General features: G+C 37.4%; 2 protein-coding genes across 4 annotated transcripts in view; one reads left to right on the top strand and one right to left on the bottom strand.

Annotated features, from left to right (window-relative positions):
* Positions 1–2085: 2085 nt before the first annotated feature.
* Positions 2086–7731, bottom strand: LOC580714 (phenylalanine--tRNA ligase, mitochondrial). The gene is made up of 6 exons (XM_780755.5): positions 7703–7731; positions 5951–6605; positions 5285–5450; positions 4305–4436; positions 2990–3147; positions 2086–2541 (listed from the first exon to the last, which is right to left on the bottom strand). Exons 2-6 carry the CDS (start codon positions 6566–6568, stop codon positions 2254–2256), a joined length of 1362 nt encoding a protein of 453 aa, XP_785848.1. The 5' UTR covers positions 6569–6605; positions 7703–7731; the 3' UTR covers positions 2086–2253.
* Positions 7732–9657: 1926 nt separating this feature from the next.
* The window catches only part of LOC579162 (enhancer of mRNA-decapping protein 4), a 42621-nt gene continuing 31422 nt past the window's right edge, over positions 9658–20856 (top strand). For 2 of the 3 annotated variants that reach the window (XM_030975216.1, XM_030975214.1), the window contains exons 1-4: positions 9658–9970; positions 13344–13365; positions 14335–14386; positions 16656–16723. In XM_030975216.1, the coding sequence (XP_030831076.1) occupies positions 9823–9970; positions 13344–13365; positions 14335–14386; positions 16656–16723 (290 nt within the window). In that variant the 5' untranslated portion in view covers positions 9658–9822. The remainder of the gene's footprint in view (positions 9971–13343; positions 13366–14334; positions 14387–16655; positions 16724–20856) is intronic. The other variant, XM_030975215.1, reaches the window with a different exon arrangement.

The following is a 20856-nucleotide window of genomic DNA, read 5'->3' as shown; positions in this document are numbered from 1 at the left end:
TACGAGTACAATGTAAATTTCTTCACCTGTGTGTTATAAGAGAATGATCAAATGTTTCATTGACAATCATGTTTATGGTCTGGTTTCTTTCAGTGATGGTGATGTACTTGGTGTATTTGTATCATATATGTGTAAAAGATGAATTGTAAAGAAAAATAAAAGTCTGTTGCTTTAGAGAGGGAGAGAGGGGGGGGGGGTAGACACAGAAAGTAAGAGAGGAGAGAGAGATAGTTGGAAAAAAAGCAAGCGAGAGAAAAATAGAGAGGGGAGGCAGAATAAAGGGAAATAGAGATGAGGGAAGGATAAGATCTTGTGTATTCTTTCTCCACACATTTTCTCTTACCTATTGTAATAGTACATATATATATATATATATCTTTCAGTATTTGTTTCTTTTCTGTCAAATTTACTAGGGGCCAAGTTCAAAGAGGATACTTGTGCAGTTTACCAGAATTGTCAACAGAAATTAAGATGTGAAAGAAAACTTTTACTTGTTCAGGAATGAAAAAGCTTTTGTAAATTGTATTTCCATTTTCTATTCAGATAAACTGTCATAAGGTATATTTGTAGTATTTATCAGAGATCTGCCTCTCTCCCCCTTCCTTTCTGTCTGTCTGTCTTTCTATCTATCTGTCTCTCTCTTTGCCAAAGTTTGCCTGTCTGTCTATCTCTCTTTCTCTGCTTGTCTCTCTCCCTCTCTCTGGCCTACAATGAAATCCTCAACGAAATGAATAATCAGTGGACAAGAGAACACTCAAATAAACACTGAATGTAACAAATTGAAATAGCAGTCAAAATTGAGTAGATTTTTTCTTATAAACCTCTGCACAAAACCAAGCATATTTGCTGTAAAATTATCGTAAAAAGAATGATGCATGGTTACACGCACATATTACAGTGCTGTATATACTGCACTTCACAATTCAAACATGATTGGTACATGGAAGAACTGAACCTGATTTTGTAAAGTTTGAGTCCTCTGAAATTGAGCGTCAAGTTTTTCCTTTGACGCTTCATGTAGTAAACAAATATTAATAATCATTAATTAATTAGCGTATTCCAATTCCATGCTACCCACATGCAGACATCACCCGTTTTCAGATCTGAATGCAAACTTTAGTCATCTTTCCTTCATTGACTTCAAATTCCTCGTTCAAAATGCTATCCACAACCAAAGACATATAGGAATCACTTGCTATTTGATCAATACTGATAATTACTTTGTTTTCATCCCTCCAAATCAAGCTATCTTGGCCCCTGTTTGTAAATTTCACCAATCATCGTCTACGGGATAATTCATCACATCATGTATCAACGGGTCTGAATTACAGCCCTAGCCAAGACCCTAATATCATTTGGCAAGACACTGATCAATTTGCCACTTTATACCCAGGTGTAGTAATGGGTATCTTGTAGAAGGGGCTCCTTGAAGGCTTTTTAGTACCGGTACATCATACGACAGCCTCGATAAAGCCAAGGTAATGATGCAATACATGGTATGGATACCGGTATGTGCTTTTGTTAAAACTTAGTTAAAAGCACTTAATATTTATCATCATCATCATGTATAGAAGGTTATGGGGTCAAGTCTTGGCACAGTTAATGTCCTTTGGCAAGAGACAAATCAACATTTGCCACTCTCCACCTAAAGTTTGAATGGGTACCAGTAGGAAGAAATTCTTTGGATGCTTTGACCACCAACATAAGAAAACATTGCTCAAGCATGGGTAATAATTAGAATGTATTGACTTGCACACCTTTTACCGTGGATATGAGAGTTAAAGATAAAGTTGAGCTCTGGTCTTGCGATTGCATTGTGAAAGAAACGGTGTGGAATCGATCAGAAAAGGTTGATCATCTAGCAATATAAGTATTTGTGTGTATTGCAAGGTTCTGGAATCAACAAAATGATCAGAAATTTGGCCAAGTCTTGGTAAAGTTAAACGTACTGTACACAGAAAGATGTATATGGGACTACACAAACTCGTGGTGTAAAAATCTGTCCCAATTTTTACGATATTACATGCCGTATTTAGAATATGAAGGCATTTGAAGAGTCATGCTTTTCAGGGAACACGTTTTATATAATGTTCTTCACACTTGCATAATAACAATGATAACGCTCACAAATTATTTGTAACCTCTTCCCAGAACTCAACCTTCTCTTTAATCGGCATGAGTACTATAGAAGTAGCAAATATAATTGTTGGAATTTTATGTTACAAAATGAAATCCTAATTATTACAGATGTCATCACCGTGCCTCTACTCTCAGTTCTCTTTCGGCAGTTTCTCTGATCAAGGCATGAATTTGGATCACCTCCTCACGAACCAGAGTTCTTTCCATACTCCTGTATGTTATTCTGTAACAATGGCTCTTCCTGTGTGTCTTTGGGTGCGTGAACTCGTCAATCATTGCGACCTGTTCCACCAGCTCTCCCCCGACGTTCCGCACCAGGTCGTAGAAGTCGTTGGATTCGTAGTCAGACTCGGGACACCAGAACGACATATCTTGGATGACCGGCGGATATTTGCTGAATGGCTGAAATAGATCAAACGAAGGCCCAACATTGACAGGCAGGTGTCATTCAGATTCCTACCACATATCACAATTGGGCTATTAAACTTAAAGGAGACTGAAATCCCCTGAAGAAAATTAATTTCAATGTAAAGAAATGAGCCTATCCTAAAAATCTTTAAATCACTATTAATACTGTAGATAAAAATAAAATACTGAGTCTCAATATCAAATCTAACTTGTGCACTTTGTCAAGCTGCGAATACTGTTAAACCAGAACTTATTGTGTGCAAAAAATTTGGCAGATTTTCCAAGTGGTCCAACTTCAGGTCAATTTCATAAACATGTCAATGTTAAATATACAGATCATGATTTGGCTTGAATGAACACAAAACTGTTCTTTCGTACTTCTTTAGTACCGTTATCTTTATATGAATTAGATATTTTGCATTCTTGCGAAATTGAGGCCTACCTTGAATTTGACTTGGTTGGTGTCCTGGTCCCTGAATTGGGCCAGGAACCGATTGTCTGTGCTCCAGAACAGCCGAATGTCGGGGATGTCGAACAGGATCATGGCCAGGCGTTCTAGTCCAAGACCGAAGGCATAGCCTACAGATGTTCCAGCACCAGCTGTGGACAGGGAGTTGGGGACAAAATATACATTTTATGATTCATTAATAAATAAATGATAAATAAATAAGTAAGAACACACAGAAGTGGATATACACTATATATGCAGCAAAATGTGAGTGCTCAAAGGACTCTAAGACAAGTATGGGATATCTCTTAAAGGGGAAGTCCACCCTGATATTAGGTCGGTTTGAATATAAGTAGAAAAATGAGAGAAATGGGTCAGTGAAAATTTGAGCAAAATCTGATTGAAAAATAAGAAATTTATGAATCTTTGAAGTTGCGATCAATCAAACACAGAGAGGCAACATTATGACATATCATGCGAGGTCCCCTTCCATTTGCCCTGTACTAAAAAACTTTAAAAAAAAAGGTTTTCCCATAAGAAAATTTACAATCATACATTTACAGTTTACTCTTATTATAATTATTGTAAATACGTTTCTGTACAACCCCAGTATGAAACAAATTTATTCCTCCGTCAATAACTAAGAAAAGAAAATAAAATAAAAATTATTTAAAAAATAAAAAAAAGAAATTTCAGTACAGAGCGAGCTGGAGATACGTCATAGTGTTGCCAATTTGTGTTTCACTCGTAGGGACTTGGTGATGAGGATTAATGCCTTACCAAAGGGCACTAGCGCATAGACTTGGTTTAGAACCCGGCACCTCCCGGTTACGAGACCACTGCTCTACCACTGAGCCATTGAATCCCCCCCACCCCCCCGGCCCTAGTTGGTCTGGTGGCAGTCTCACTGTTGTGAATGCATCAAGAAGGGTGTAGGAACAGTGTGATGTCAAATGAAAGGACCAGGGGGGTGTTTCACAAAGATCCTAAGTCAAACTTAACTCTAGGTGGGACTTAAACATGATGGAGAGCCATTTGTAGCCTTAAAATGAAATATATTCAAAAGCGAACATGCAAGTATTTTAGACTTTTAATAAATTCCACATCAAGAACATGAAATCTCCTTGTTAAAAAAAAATATGAATGGTTTGAATCGACTTTTCATTCCTTTTAAAATAACTTTTACAAAATATTTTCAAAGATGCTAACGGCTTTCCATGATTGTTAAGTCCAACTTCGAGATAAGTTCAACTTAGGATCTGTGTGAAACACCCCCCAGAAAACAGAGTAGTCAGTAGAAAAAGCTTACCAGACTGGAGTAGCTTCTGCTCCATGATGCCACACCCGAGTACCTCCAGCCACTCCCCTTGGAAGAAGATCTCCAGCTCCCAGGAAGGGTGAGTGAAGGGAAATTCTGCCTCAATCCAACGACACTGGATGTCTAAACAAGACAACAGAACACAAACATTTTCAAAGATATCTCACATTTACAAGAAAACTCGGTTGTGACTTCAGATTTATCCTGCCAATTGAAATTTGAGAGAATTTTGCTTTCACTGGAATTGACATTGTCTGCACAATATGCATACAAATGAAAAATCAAGTCACAAAAACAAAAGAATCTAAGAACCAGAAGCAAACTGAACCTGCAACACATATTGCTATCTTGGCAAAGTTGGCAGTATCTGTACCACCAGGCCTTTTCTTTACCATGGCATACACACAATGTCCGCGCCACACAGAAGTTTACCCAGAGTTAACTTCCATCCTATTTTCCCCTCAAGCTATTTGAGTCTGAACGATTTGTATATCTTTTTTTTTTTTTAGAGTGATTTATGTATTCCAACTAGACACAAATTTATTATTGGAATGATTTGTCCACTGCTCAATCACACGATTGCAAGGTGTAAAAACAAGAAAAATTGTATGATTAGAAGTGTCGTAGTCGAGTGGTTTAAGCACTCGATTTGAAATTCAAAGGTCTTGGATCGTTCCCCGATACGGCACTAATGTACTTTGGCAAGGCATTAATCTTCATTTGCCAGACTCGACCCAGGTGAGGTAATTGGGTACCTGGCAGGAATTAATTCCTTGAAATGCTGGAGTGCTGTAATGGCAGCTAGGCTAAAGCCAGGGTAATAATTAATGTGCCTCGTAATAGAATTTCTTGATAGACGGCGAAATAGAAATGCCTATAATTATCATTATTATTATGATTAGCTGAAAGTCAACATTGACTAAAAAGTAGCAATTGAAAATATTCTTCAGTCACAGCTGGTGTCCACCTACCCTTCCCAAAGAGTAGCTCAGCCATGGAAGTGATGATGCTCTTGAGTTCAAACTCAAGCAGCTTGGCAGCCTCCATGGTATGAGTCTCTTGTTTGTCTGGAGTCCTAGCTGTTGACCCGGTCTCAAACAAGCTCAGATTTGTGGCATTGTTGCATTTTGCAAACAGCTGATGAGAAAAAATGACCCAAATAATGTAAGAAGCACATAACCTGGTAAGCTGTAATAATATATCCATTTAAATTTTTAAAATACATATATTTCTAAATGAAACTGTTTAAACAGTTTATATCTGAAACTTTTATAAATGCTACATACATGTATAAACTGAATGTTGAACTTACAGGCAAACATCTATAGTAATTTTCGCATTAGCTCTCATCAAAATTTAAATAACAGGCTTAAGAAGAGGTACCTTTGATTTTGTAACTCTCAATAATTCTTAACAATCCCAATATTTTAGTAATATTCATTACAACAAAACTTTCCTGGGTAAGAATGCTAGATAATCAATATGTGGTCTGTTGAGATTTATGATTTTATGAGAATATGATTTTGAATACACTTTCATTTTGTTGCCCTTGAAAACTTAATTTGCATGTTTGAGCCAAACTGCTCTATGCTACTGCTTTATTAAAAAAAATCTTATTTTGCTGATCTTGTAATAACCTCATGATGTGTAAAGAGCTTCACACCCTCCATTTGATGAAAGACGGGATAATGACTGGTATCGATCTCATCCCTTCGATAGACGTCCCCGACCACCAGGAAAGCATCCAGCCCAGCATTCACCAGCTCATGCTGATGAGCCGATGTATGTGCTCTTAACATAAACTCCTCATTGATGTAATAATTGTCCCCTTTCTTTCTCGAAATGTGATCCTTCGGTACAAACACACTGTCAAAGTTCTGCTGGACGGTGACGACAGGGCTTAGGTGGTCGTAGATCGAGAATAGAGGGTTTCCACGGCGATTGAGGAAGCTCCTGTAAAAGTGGTCCCGGATTTTCTCCTTGATGATGCATAACGGATGGTTGGGCTGGTTGTGAAGGTTGGTGCCGACCCGCGAGATGATTTTGGGAGTGACAGTGGTAAAGTCATCTCGAGCAAATGTTCTGCCTTGAATGGTGACTTGCGGGTTCTGAGGTGTTGTCTGGGTTGAATTTGAATTTGTAAAAAGATGGCTCGTGGATGACAGACTTCTGACACGACACCTCCTGGACAGCTCATGTAGTGCTGGTTTTAAATGCAAAGTTCTGGTAGCATAACTCCATGTTCTCAATGCCATCTCTAAGTCTCTTAAGACTGAATTTAGGATTGTGGAGCTGAGTATGTGAAGAAGAGAAAGAAGAAGAAAAACTCCATGAAACATAGTAATAATAGTTTTAGACTCTTTATTGGAATTAATTGAATCAAACTATAAAAAAACATGATTAGGTCTAGTGCTACCTTAAAACTGATTTAATTTACAAAATATTGTATAACTACTTCATATTAATTAAACTCTTGTAGTTGTATTTTAAGCTGCGCATGAAGACAACATCATCTATTGACAGTAAGTTTAAAATATGGCTGCAAGGATTTCAACACAGAGTTATATTTAAACCCTTAAACACATTATATAGTCAAGCAGTTATTTGGTAAGTGGAACGGATGTTTTTTAGCCAAGGCCTCATTTTAGAGTATAAATGCATCGGATATAGATCTGCTAAATTGACATTTTAGTGCAAAGTTTACCGGCACGATCGTGCCAGTAAATATTGCACAGGAGACCCTATGACCTGCTTCTGTCTCTAAAAAGAGCAGTCGGCCCTACCCAAATAAGAGGCTAACGAACGAAAGAGACAGAAATTTGTGGTCTACAGTAGGTTTATATAGTACAAGGACAATAACAACAAATACAATTAACAACAGCAATAATAATCTAGACCTAGATCTACATCTACATTTTCTAATAACAATTGTATTATTTTATAAAATTAACAAGGTAACACAACATAACACTGACGCAATCAAGGTAAGTAGATTATACTTGAATTACAGTAGTAAAAAGTACAACTAGATTTAGTTTTAACTTGTTAAGAACTTTTACTTAGTTTGGCTTCAACTATGGCTATGCTATCAAACAAAGTTCACGCATAGTGCATTAGCATGACGCACGCGAGCTATCCAACTGCGCCACTGTGATATGGACGGGGATTCCCCGGGCGGATCCCAAAAAGGTAACTAAAAGGCCAAGGAGCACAGCCGCTGGCCGGAGGCCGGGAGGCGAAGTAAAAGTACATAAGTAGCGATCAAACAAAGGAAAGTCACTCAATCACAGGGTTCAAAATATAATGTCCTATTTTTCCCTCAATATTTACCACAAAATTATTTTAAGTGGGACAAAGAGCTACAAAATTAATATTTTTAGAGATCTCACCTCCTCTTCCTGCACGCGCGGGATCTTGTAATATGGAGAAATGTATGTGCTGAACTTGTCGACTGTAAAAACTTACGGTGTCGTCCATGTAACACTAGAGACCAAATTATTAGACTGACTATTAGTATTATCACACAAATTCATTTCCAAAATATGAATTTAATCAGAATATTACATATGGATAGAAATCGATTTCCAGAAATCGTTTAGTCTCCAATTTCTCCATTCCAGAATTGTAAGATTATGATCGTTTCATGTTAGTTCTATAGACTCTATATATATTATTTTCATGGTTTATGATTTAAAATGAAATTGAAAAAAATAATTGAAAATTGAACTGAAATGTCTCGCGACCAATGAAGAAACAAAGCATGAAATAAGGCTCTGGTATAGAATGAACCAGTGGCATGGATGGGGATGAATGGATCAATGATCCACTTTCTTGCATCCTTCTAACCCTCTTTTCATTTCCCTTTGTAAATAGTTAATTGTATTTTGATGGAGAAGAAGGGCTGACTTTGAAATCATAATAGAGCTGATATAGCAGGCTCATAGTTATTTTGGCTCTGAATCAGGCTGACGTGGAGACGTACAAGTTGCCAATTTCAAGACAATAACAACAACAAAACAGTGTGGAAATCATTTTTTCCAGCTTCACAAAGAATTTAGAGTGAAAAGTACTGATGCACTCTGAAAATTCAATGGCCAATATTAAAGCTCTGCAAGTGGATTTTGTTTGTTGGTTAGGGAAATGGAGTAAAAGAGAGCGAGAGAGGGAGAGAGAGAGAGATAGAGATAGATATATAGATAGATAGAGAGAGAAAGAGAGAAAGAGAGAGAGAGAGAGAGAGAGAGAGAGAGGGGGGGGGGGGGATTACCGATGATAAACCTGATGAAAAAAATATCACTTGAAACTTTGAAGATACCGAGCCGGACTCTGAAGTATCCTTGAAAGGGTTCAGATTATTGTCATCATCAGTTTGGCAAGTTATTACTTCTTTTTTCTTTTTTTAATAACATGTTTGGGATATCACCTGACATCATTTTCACCAAACCTAGCTGCGATAAAATATATTTCTTTCACAAATTTTAAGATTTTTTTTAAAGCCCCTTTTGGAATGAATGAACTCGTGCGGTCAACTTTCTATTTCATGTTTGACCCATTTCATCGGTTCAAATTCAACTCGAAACACATATTTTATCATTTTTTACACTGTTTATAGGTTACTGAAAACTGATTAAAAATAAATCCTATAGACAAACAACGCTTTCAGATATTTCATTCCAAAAGGAACTACTGTCTCATGATTAAACTCGACCCTTTAATAATGAAACGAGTTTGAGTTTGGCCCCTTTTGGAATAAAACGAAAATTTGTAAGGGGAGGGGGGGGGGGTATACCCCCTAAATTCCCCGTAGATCCGCCCCTGTTTTCATGTGTCAGATGCACATATTCATCTTTAAAAAAGTAGATTTAGCCCGTCTTTATATATAGGGGTATTGTTGTTCTGATGACTCGATCATCATACTACATGTATTACACAGAGTCGGTATGTCATATAATGTTAGGTTCAGCTTTTAGGGTTTACTCCCCATTCTTTTGTAGGCCTTTTCAACTACTTGATAAAAAGTGTTTTAAATTAAAATTTTAGTTGACCTTTAATTGGCATTGACAATACGAATTTACTCTAATAATCGATCTGATAAATTAACTAACAAGGGACAAAGGCCAAATTTATCTCAGTCTTTAAGTGTGCCTTTTGATTAGAATAAATGAGATAACAACGAGATATCCTTCGTTTTTCAGTGAAAATGGAAACAAAATTCATGGTTAATTATTTACCCCCCCCCCCCCCTCCCCCCGGGACCGTGTGGATTGAAAAATAAATAAAGGAAAATATAATCCTAAGATACCATACTCATTCTTCAATCGTATTTCAGTGTATTAGCTCAACACAGCGCATGCAAGGTTAAGCACGCATAATTAAGGTGCACCTTCTACATGCAATTTTGTGCATATGTACTGTCTGTGTATTCTATTCTGAGATTATCCAGTAACGGATACATATTTGGGGGCTTATTTCACGGCTTTCCTGAAACACAATCTTGCTAGATTTTAGCATGGAGCCAGGCCCAACTAGTGGGAGCCAACTAAATCGGCTACTCAGCGGTGGAGATGCTTCACAAATCTTAAAAGAGATGCTAAATGTGGGAAACTCGAGAAGTCCGTCAAACAGCAATAATGGAGTTGGAGCGTCACCACAGACAGGTACTAACCCACGAACACGATGATATAGACTTTAGATCTAGAGATCTAATTGACATAGCATGAACGAGTTTGGAATTGGGTGCATGATGAATGAACAGTCAAATTATTAATGTTAACATTAACAAGTCTTGATCAAAATAAGTTGTATTTTATTTCCAGCAAAGGTGAGCTGAGCTGAGCTAGATCTAGTAATAATTTTAATATTAATTTAACAGAGACGCCAAGGTAAAAGATTGGCAATGCGAGGGTATAACACACGTATAGACCTCTAGGTATGGCGTTTTTTTTAAATCTAGCGCGCGCGCGCCGTGCGTGAGAGCCGTTTTCAGACCCTCCAAATGCGTGACGTCACGCCTAATGCATGACACTTGGTAGCTCTGATTTAATAATGATTGCCTGAGTTTCCATTCATTGAAATTGAATGAAGAAATTGTCTAATTCTTACGGTATTTTAAGAAAGAAAGAAAAGAACGAAGAAGAAAATTAAGGAAGGAAGATCTATCCTAATGAGTAAAAGGCAAGGCGGCCAATTTTGTTGGTTAAAGTATATTTCTTTTTTTTTTTACTTAGAAGTTACTTAGAAGTTACTTAGAAGTTAGAGTCTAGACTAGACTCTAGATCTAGAAATCTAGATCTAGACCTAGGATTCTTTTCTTTAAAAAAAACTTAGAATAGAAATTAGACCTAGGAATTAGTAATTCTAATCTTAGGTCTAACTTCTATTAAAAAAGAAACATACTTTGACATGTACAAACAAAATTGGTGGCTTTGCCTTTGACATTATCATTGATGAATTGTGTATAAATTTAATGATTTTGGGTGAATTTCAATCAAACTTATTCAATTCTAGTTGTCTCCTTTAAAAAGAAAATTTTAAGTTTTACTTTTAGAATTTAGATCTATTTTTTTTTAAATGTTTAGCATTGGAATTTTAGTTTTGTCTTTATGCAGCTGCAAGTTAAAGATAAACTTGAGTTCTGGTAATGCGATTGCATTGTGAAAGAAAAGGTGTGGAATGGATCAGAAAAGTTGATCATATAGCATGTAAGTAATGGTGTGTAATGCAAGGTTCTGGAGTCATCAAAATCATCATAAATTTTGCAGAGTCTTGGTAAAGTAACAATCACTTACACCGAAAGATGTATATGGGACAACACAAATGGTGTCGGGGCTAGTACTCCCCCGATTTCCTTATCTTTCTATGCTCATTACTCAGCCAGTATACATTTTCTTCCAAAATTGTTTAGCACATGACATTTATTTGTAATCTTGAACATTCAGTGTAAGTTTTGTTAGATTCTGTGAGAATTCATTTTCTTTTTTTACCAGAACTCAAGTTTATCTTTAAATGCTTTTAGCATTTTTGTCTTCATTACTGAATAGTCTAGTTTCAGAAATGACAAATCCAGATAAAGAAAAAGTTATTGAGGTTTGACAGAGAACATTATGTCTGATTGACCTGGTTTAGGTTGATAATTTCTTTTGACTTCCTCAAACTATCCCCTTTTGTGAGCAAGAGGGAGATTAATGAAGTAAAAATAATTAAAAGGCAACAGTTTTTCTGTAGAAAGTTCAACTAATATGATCATGTCTATGAAATATCTTGGGATCTGTGAGGTTAGGTTTAGGCTTAGGTTGAAGTATTGTTTGGTTCAGGGTGATTGAGGTATTGCATTAGTTCAATGTTGAAGTGATGAATTCGGCTAGTTTAGGAAATTGTACTTTGGAGTTATTGTGTCTGAAGCATGTTTGTACAACCTTTCAACTTCAAGAACATCTATAGTCTATAGAATATACAGTAGTGGAGGGCTTGTTCATCACCTGCTCGAGCGATAACTGTTCTGTAGGTAACACTTTCTCAATTCTCGCTACCCCAAATAGCGATTCTGCCGAGATCCGGGGAAAATCCTGAAAACGCGCATTGCATTATGGGATAGCTTTTCGACATTACAGCTTCCTGTGCAGGCGCTATATTACTAGGCGCGATAGCGCAAACGTAAAACGCCGTCGCCACACAACGTGTATGCACCGAATATGTCGTCTGCTCGGTCTTGTTTTTTTTTCGCAAATATTTCAACGTTTATTTGAACATTTCATTCGTTGTTTTTTGCGTCTTTTGACATCAGTGACGATGGTTTTCTTTTGTGAGGCTGCACAGTGCTGGGCTCATGATTCCAAGCGTAAGAACCCTGATTTTAGCGTGCGTGAAAACTCTGCACAGCGAACACAGGCGCTAGCGCCAGCGGGATGGGACTCTATACTGGAAGTTGTAGTGACGACCCGAGAGAGTGAAAATTACCTCGTCTCGCGAATTTCGAGATTTTCGTACCTATTTAGGGTAGCGAGAATTCCTTCTTACAAATGTTTAACCAGAGCTATATGTATGTCGCAGATTCTTTACTTCAAACATTAAAACCAAAGCTATGTTCCTAAGAATCTTATTTTTACATGAAGTGTGTATTTTAAACTTATCCTGAGGCTGAAACCTGAAATCAACCTGAGCTCTTACTAGCCCCAGTTGCAGTTCTAGAATTTTTTTGTTTTTGTTTTGTTAACGGAGGGGGGAGGGCTACCCCATTTCTTCAAGCCCCCACCCCCCTAAAAAAAAAAGGAGAAAATAAAATTGTGATGCGCATAGCATCCAAGCCTCCCAAGTCCCAAAGACTCAACAATTATTCTTCTAGAACTACTGCTGCCTAATCCAGTACCGTAACCCTCTATCTTTCATCCAATGAAGGCTGCAGCAGATGTTTCCAGGGCAAATTTAGAAAAAAATCACCTGACAATGCATCAAATTTAACATTTTTGGTTAGCGCCTGTCTCTCGTCCAGTTTGATATAGGATTATGTGTATTGTTTTCCTGATGATTTTTGGTTGCCAAAGTTACTCAATGGGCAACCAAATCATCCTGTTTGATTCACTTTAGTTTATTTGATTCCCTTCAGTCTTTTCTGGTTGCCCCAGGACCTTAGCCCTTAGGCAACTGTTTTAGCAAGAATTTGTTCCAGGATTTGTCATGATCTGTATATAAATAGCAGTAGTGCGAAAAATTCGTGATCTCATAATTAGTCCTTATTCTTGGATTGTAAAAAATTTGCTGATAGAGGGAGCTGTTCTCAATGTCGATCAGACCAAAAAAAAATTTTCTTCAGAATTCAGTCAAAAAAGTTTACACTCTCTTATTCACATGTAGTTTCATTTTAGTGTGAAGAGAAAATGCTCTTTGATTAAACAGAAGAAGAAGTGTACTTTTCCCAAGTTAATTTATAAATCAACCTGGCAAGAGGGCTAAATTTGCAGCGAAAGTTTCATTTCAAACTCATAATTCTATATTTCCCCTTTTTTTTTTCTTCCATATTTCTTTTTTATGCAGAATCGTCATCCCAAGCTAGCAGGTGAGAGTGTAGTAATAATGGTATTTCTTTTTACATTAAAGAAATACATCACATTTATGAATAATATCTTATCTTATGCTAAATACATATTACACATTGCGGATATAGTATCGGAAATTATATCGCTAGTGATATTCGTTTGTCTCGCAATGTATGGTCAACAAGGGATCTCAGGACCAAGGAAGTGTCGAGCGGCGCACGAAACATTGTGATCTTTTAGATCCCTTGTTGACCAATGACCATACATTGCGAGACAAACGAATATCACTGGCAAAGTGGCAATATTATTTCCAACATCTCATCTGTTTTTCAAATCCCTGTGATTGTACAGCATGAACTACATGAAGTTAATAGAAACCAATCCTAGATTTTAAACAATTTCTATGCAATGTGTGCATTAAGGCAGAAACTGGGTATAATTAGGGACTACATGTACATTCAAACCCTTCTTCCTGTCTCTTTTCTGGTTTACATAATTATGGAATTCCCCAGATCGTTGATTGTATCTGACGGATTACGTAATGACCCAACAGATATTCACTATTACAGGAAAGTCTTAGCGTACAATTCTTGGAATAGCAACAAAAGCAACAATATTATCAACAACCACCACTACCACAACAACACCAGAGTGAATGAATACAGGGGTAGGGGGGGGGGAATGTGAAATTGCTTAGACATATTGACCGTTTCCATATCAAGCAATAATATTGCATAACCTACTAATTTCCTCCATTCATGATAAATATAACAAAATGAAATAAATCTACATAAAGTATTACGCTTCATTAATATTATTGGAAGAATTATTTTTCCTTTTCATCGCAGTTCGGATTGCATTTACTATTTCTTACTCTATTATCATGTATGCATACTTATGTTTGTGTAAATATGTAGTGTTCATATGCTACCTCTTCTTATTTTTCATGATTGATTTTATTACTTTTTAATACATTTTTTAAAATACAGAAGTGACCCAGCTGTCATGAATGCGACACCAAGCCAATCTGCCAAGGTACAGGTATGTTACATAGTAACATTGACATTAAAAAACAAATCATTTGATCATTTTGTCTGTTTAGAGTCAGTTAAGCATTTAGCCTACCGGTACTGCAAATGAACGAAGTTAACAGAACTCTCTTTTTGGTTATGAGAAGTTGAGTTACAATAGTAGCAAAACTTCATAAAATATGAAATTGTTGCTTATTAATATACATGCAGAATCATCTGAAATGTAATTTTTGAGTATCACTGAATTCCTTTTTGTAGCAAGAACCTACAAATATTCTACAAAATCTTTGCACTGCTACTTTAAAGTTGATACACTAAGCAAATAAATGTCCCTTAATCTGTTACCTACGGCAAGTATATGTTATTTTTAAGTTTTTCAATTAATTAGTATATCACAAAAAAATTCTGTCTACTTGAAATCCTCAATTGAAATGTCGAAAATATCCGCCTCTCTTTGCATAGAAAATCAGTCACGGCGCTGGTCTACTATTTATGACCTCACGTCCGGGAAAGAGTATATTCACGTACCCGGATGTTCCATAGCAAACATGTGCAGAGTGATACGATTTTCTGCATATTTTTGTTTCAAAGGCTGAAAAGTCTAATAAATCATAATTCTATGTACAATTCTTTACCTTCCCCTAGTACTTTATAGTATTAATATCAATTCCCCTTTTAAAAATTATGACATATACATGCCAACGATGTGCTATTAGTCGATATTTTCACCATGTAATTTTTGTTTTGGTGTTGAAATCGGCCCAGGCACGGAGTGATCAGTAGCTGTCTACCCATGCACAGTTCATTACCATACAGCGATCTCCCGATGGTTTCTTCTTCCTTTTTCCCATGTTTTTCGCCTTCCTTGGCCCTGAAGATCCTTCATCTACCAATTCTGACACCGGTAGTCAGGAGCAAGTCTTTGTTAGTTGTTTTTCTTAGCTGGCAACGTCGCTTTCATTCTCTTGCAATTGCCGATAAACATATAACTAGCGCACGTACGTTCCATCACAAGCAAGCAGCGCCTAGAGCAGCGGCTTAATTGGTCTTACTTCCCGATTCTGCTCACTTCACGAACGTTCATGCAAGAGCCGCATCACTCGCCAAAATATTATAGAGGAAGCGCGCTTGCATGATCTCGTTCAAGTTTGATATTTTACAACATAAAATGTTTAACTGGTACTGTATCCTTTTTTGAGGCAGTCACACACATCTATGATAAGTATCATAGTTCTAGACCTATTCGTTTTACAAAACTGCTCCTGTACCTTATCTGATGACAATATATAATGCATCCGCCTATATTCATACATGCACGATTTAACTTTAATTCCTAAGCAGTAAACTCGTCTTAAATCTCTACCAAATAGGTGAATATGAGGAATCAGCAACTGGAAAATGTTGCTTCGTTATTCTTCATTCAAATGAAAACAGAAAATCCATCAAAGATCCTTAACAACAACAAATCTAAGCTCTGACAGGATAGCATTTACGTAGGGATATCACTGCCATTCACTCTCACTGAGCCCATGAGTCCCGTTCGTGACGTCACGGATAGAGGCCCGACTCTACGTGCACTTCCGGGTTTCAGACTTAGATATTTTGGTAGAGTTTACTCGAATAAATTCATTATTCTAAACTTGTTTTGTCGGGTGGACACCATTTGGTGTTATTATGGGGGTTAAAAGCTTTCTATTTATGTAATTATCTCAGTATTTGGGATTGTCTTAGAGTATCAACTTTAAAGATTTTTATGCAGTGAATATGGAAGTACCCTCAGCCCTGCCAGAATCGTTGCTATTTCAGTTACTTCTCTTTAAAATCTTTGCTTAGTAGTTTTTTTTTTTTTTAGCAGCATTACATACAGTACATGGACATCACATTCATAAAACATTACACAAACTTTGGGTACATGTAATATTGATTCAACATGAAGCTTAAGTTCTTCTAATCATAATTGCTCATGCTTTTTATGCTAAACTCAGTTTGAGCAGGCGTTATGATGTTTGATGGAAGACCTTATACCATAGTTTCTCACTTCAGATATGTCACAAAAATGCTCCAACCCCATGGAATGATCAGGGGGGTGTTTCACAAAACTTGTCATCAGTGACAAATGGCAATTTGTGTTAAAAGCTACTGAAATCCTTGCTTCTGATTGGATATCAACAGATTTGTCACTGATTTTTGTTACTTGTCATTTAAAACACGCTTTGTGAAATGCCCCCCCCCCCCTGCTGTACATGCATATAATCCATGCTTATCTCTGTCTATAACAGAGCCTACTACCAGATGCCACAGCAATGGAGGACATGATCTCCCTGGATAAGAAAGTCGCACAAAGCATGTGAGTATTTATCAATTCTGTAAGAAATAAACACACACATTTTCATTTGTATGTTCTCTGTATATTGGAACAGCTCATGGACTTTGCATGTACTTGTAGATTTGAGGCGCAATGGCTCAGTGGTAGAGCAGTGGTCTTGTAATCGAGAGGTCCCGGGTTGGAAACCAAGTCGATGCAATACCGTATTTGCCGGCGATAAGGCCGCAGCGCCGCATAGGCCGCACCCCCGATTTTGACATAAAAAAAAAAAAAAATTGTCGAAGGCGGGATTCGAACTCTTGCGTACAAATGTAGATTGGGACCCGAAACCACCGCCTTAGACCGCTCGGCTATCCCGACTCTGATGCTTTCTTCTGCAGCTTTCTCTCATGTATTGCTTCCCTTGTGTATTGCGCCATAGCTTTGCTCGCCTGAGCTGAGAAGATTGAGATTGTGCCATAGCTTTGCTCGCGCGAGCTGAGAAGATTGAGATTGCGCCATAGCTTTGCTCGCGCGAGCTGAGAAAATTGAGATTGCTTTAGCTATGGCAAAAACTTAAATCTAGATCTACCAGTAGAGTTTGGTTGGTAAGTTATGAATTTTATTTAGGAGATTGACATGTGTTATTCTAGACTGTTATTATAGAAATGTCCATCACCTTTCATTGTTGTCCCATATATGTACAAATTTGTGCTGTCTTTCATGGTTTTGACTTGCAATTTTTTTTCTTTTTTTACTCTTTCGCCGCAAAGGCCGCACTCTGACTTTTTGATATTTTCTCTTCCAAAAATACTGCGGCCTTTACGCCGGCAAATATGGTAGTGCCTTTTGGTATTAAAAGGCATTGATCCTCATTACCAGGTACGCTGGTTGCTTACTTACAAGCATACACATGCTATAATAGCAGTCGGGTATAACAAACAGACACTCAAAAGCATTTGCTATTAAAACATTTTTTTTAGAAACTCTTTTCTTTAAGATTTTCAAGTGCATACTGCATAGGGTATAGAATTTTGATGGTGGAAGTAATGATCTGACATATATGATACATGTATGCTCTTGGCTTTGTTTCGTCAATAGGGTTAGGGCTGCAATCATTTTATTTTTATAGGTGTAGTGAATGGTAAAGAATTGTACTAATCTGCTAGTTTAGGAATTCAGTGTGCAAAAATTGCTGCCGGAGCACGTGTTGCACAATCTGTTAGTGATAGATTTGGATATGTGTGATATCAATTAGGGAGTGTGTGAAATTGTAAGATTTAGTGAAGTGCTTTAAAAAAAAGACAGCGACGTGCTCTTAATGCATGAAACCTATAATTAGCTGAGAACATTATCTCCATAAATTAAGAGTCGTTGATGTAATGGTATAATCTCTGTATCATCAGCATTTGCCAATTACCGTAGCTCTTAAGTTGTGGCTCAATCACATTTCAACAACAGAGTCACAGATATATACTGTACATTGAAATATTGAAAAATATTTTTTTGTGGCTTTTCCTATTTTGAAAATATCCATTTCTTACTCTATTAGGGAACAAAATAGGTTTGGTTAAAAATTGATATCTCTAATTGCATAAATGAGATCCATGTGTTTGAAGACATTTCAGTGATTTGCTACATGTATTGTAATTGGGAATATCCTGTCGTCAAAACTCTGTGTGGTGTATTTATGGGAAATCATGTAAGCCTCATGATTAATTAAATCTTCAATTAGACATCAATGTGCTGCAATAGACTAACAAACTAACACTTCATCAGTATGCTCACAGTCTACATGCACCAGGGGCTTCTAAAATCAAGTACCGGTAGGCTTACTTTATAAATGATATTCCTTGAGTGCAGACATACTCTTCATTTTCCAAGTGAGTTTGAGATGGGAGTTATCCCCAGCTGTAGACAATGGTAAGCAAGCAGTTGCCTTCATTTTCCTTGGGTTTGTGAAATTTGTTGTGAAAACTGTAGTCTAGAGGGAAGACTAGCATGAACTTGAAATGGGTATTAGAAAAAACTCTCCCTGAGACTTGCAGGCCTAATTCAAATCAGGGGTGTGGCAGTGTTATATTCTTAATTCCTTCTCATTAGATGTATGTAGCAACCACTTGTAATATGAGAGGAAATTTAGGTACATATTGACGTGCTTGCATTAGGTACATCCGACGTGCATACATTGGCACAGGCCAAGATACCTTGCACCTATTCGGAATGATGAAGTCAAATTGTTGTGCTCAAATTAAAATTTTGATTATTTGAGTGAGATATCTCTATTCGTGTACAAGAACATTTACATTGCCATTTCAGCAGCCTTTTGTTAACTACTTGTCATTACAGAACAAAAATTGAATTGCAGCAGTCGACTTTTGTCACAGTTACAGTGTGTATGTATCATATATTCCAAAAGCATTGAGGCAGTTTAGGGTTTGGTTTCAGTCTTTTTAGAGACAAATAATTAGTTGATATCTGATGATAATTATGATAATGTAGAGGAGGCCTGGATTTTGTAAATTTGAACTACCTGGGCCCCGCCTTACAAAGAGTTGCGATATTGCAAGTCCTCTAATCAATCGCAAGCTTGCAGTCTCCGATCTCTCATGTACATGTTCACAGTTGCGATTGATGTCAATCGCAAATAATTTGCGTAAGAGTGGAAGATGAAGGCCTTGATTGTCAAATCCTCAGGGTGGTAGTACTGTAGTGCATGCAGTTGTGTTCTAATGAGTCATAAAGGACCCTTCAAGAAGCCTTGTTGATGATAGATTTTGACATGATTCTGTCATTGAACCAGGGAGTTACTTATTTGTAAGTTGACATGAAGATGATTTCATCTAATTATGTGCATAATTGGAACGGAAGCATCATTAGAAAAGGAAGAGAGGGAGAGAGCGTGAGATTAAATCATAGGCCTTAACTCTCGAGAGAAGGAGAGATAATGTGTTTGGCATTAAAATGTGATGGGAACTACAAAACATTGTGTGACAAACAATGGCATGATCAATTGTGGCCAGACACCGTTCCCTTACGATCTCTTCCCGATCTCCTCCCTTCCCTCTGGCATGTACATGTACATACATGTAGCTGTCAGAATTGCTTATCAATTTGAGATGATTCTCAAGGCTTGAAAGGATTTTGATTTTCCTTAAAAGAGTTTATTCTTAGCCATATTCTTAAGCTGGCTCTTTTTGAATGATTCCCTGATGCAATGAATGAGGTTATGTAGGTAAGAGACTAAGAGAGAGTCAGAGAGAGAAATTAAAGGAGAGAGGGAAAGTAGGTGTGTACATGTATGGGAGCGAAATAGAGAGAGATGGGGAAGGGAGAGAGGAGAGCTGGAGAAACAAACAGAAAGGGAGATAATGGAAAAGGGAAGAACAGAAAGACAGAGTCAGACAAGAAACAGAGTGGAGGAACAGAAAGACAGAGTCAGACAAAAAACAGAGTGGAGGGAGAGACACAGATTTTATAAATAGAGAGAAAGGGAAAGAGAGAGAGAGAGAGAGAGAGAGAGAGAGGGGGAGAAATTAATGGAGAGAGGGAAAGTATGTGTATGAGAGAGAACTAGAGAGAGATGGGGAAGGAAGGGAGGAGAGCTTGAGAAACAAACAGAAAGGGAGATAGTGGAAAAGGGAAGAACAGAAAGACAGAGTCAGACAAGAAACAGAGTGGAGGGAGAGACACAGATTTTATAAACAGAGAGAAAGGGAAAGATAGGGAAAGAGAGAGAGAGAGAGAGAGAGAGAGAGGGGGAAATTAATGGAGAGAGGGAAAGTATGTGTATGAGAGAGAAATAGAGAGAGATGGGGAAGGGAGAGAGGAGAGATGGAGAAACAGAGAGAGAGAGGGAGATAGTGGAAAAGGGAAAGAATAGGGAAGAGACAGGGAGACGGAGACAGAGACGGACAGAAACAGAGTGGAGGGAAAGATGGGGAGACACAGATTTTATAGGAGAGAAAGGGAGAGAGAGAGAGAGAGAGAGAGAGGGGGGGGGGGGTGGAGGGGAGGATGGAGGGGCAGCAAAGAGAAAGAGTGAGAGGCAGAAAGTTATATATAGACTGTGATCCAGTTCAAGAGGGAGGGAAAGAGAAGAGGAGGGGCCATAACTTATAAGACATAATACAAAAAACAAAAACAAAAACAAAAAGTCTGGAGGGAGCTAGAAG

The sequence above is a fragment of the Strongylocentrotus purpuratus genome, unplaced genomic scaffold (assembly GCF_000002235.5).
Source record: "Strongylocentrotus purpuratus isolate Spur 01 unplaced genomic scaffold, Spur_5.0 spur5_scaffold_8, whole genome shotgun sequence".
NCBI lineage: Eukaryota > Metazoa > Echinodermata > Echinoidea > Camarodonta > Strongylocentrotidae > Strongylocentrotus > Strongylocentrotus purpuratus.
This window is presented reverse-complemented; position numbering and strand designations above follow the sequence as displayed.

Coding starts and splice junctions, on each gene's coding strand:
- LOC580714 (XM_780755.5), bottom strand. CDS start 6,568: ATGGCATTGAGAACATGGAGTTATGCTACCAGAACTTTGCATTTAAAA. Junction 5,451..5,950: donor AGCTCTTTACACATCATGAG/GTTATTACAAGA, acceptor TTTTCTCATCAG/CTGTTTGCAAAATGCAACAA. Junction 2,542..2,989: donor CCAACCAAGTCAAATTCAAG/GTAGGCCTCAAT, acceptor GATCTATTTCAG/CCATTCAGCAAATATCCGCC.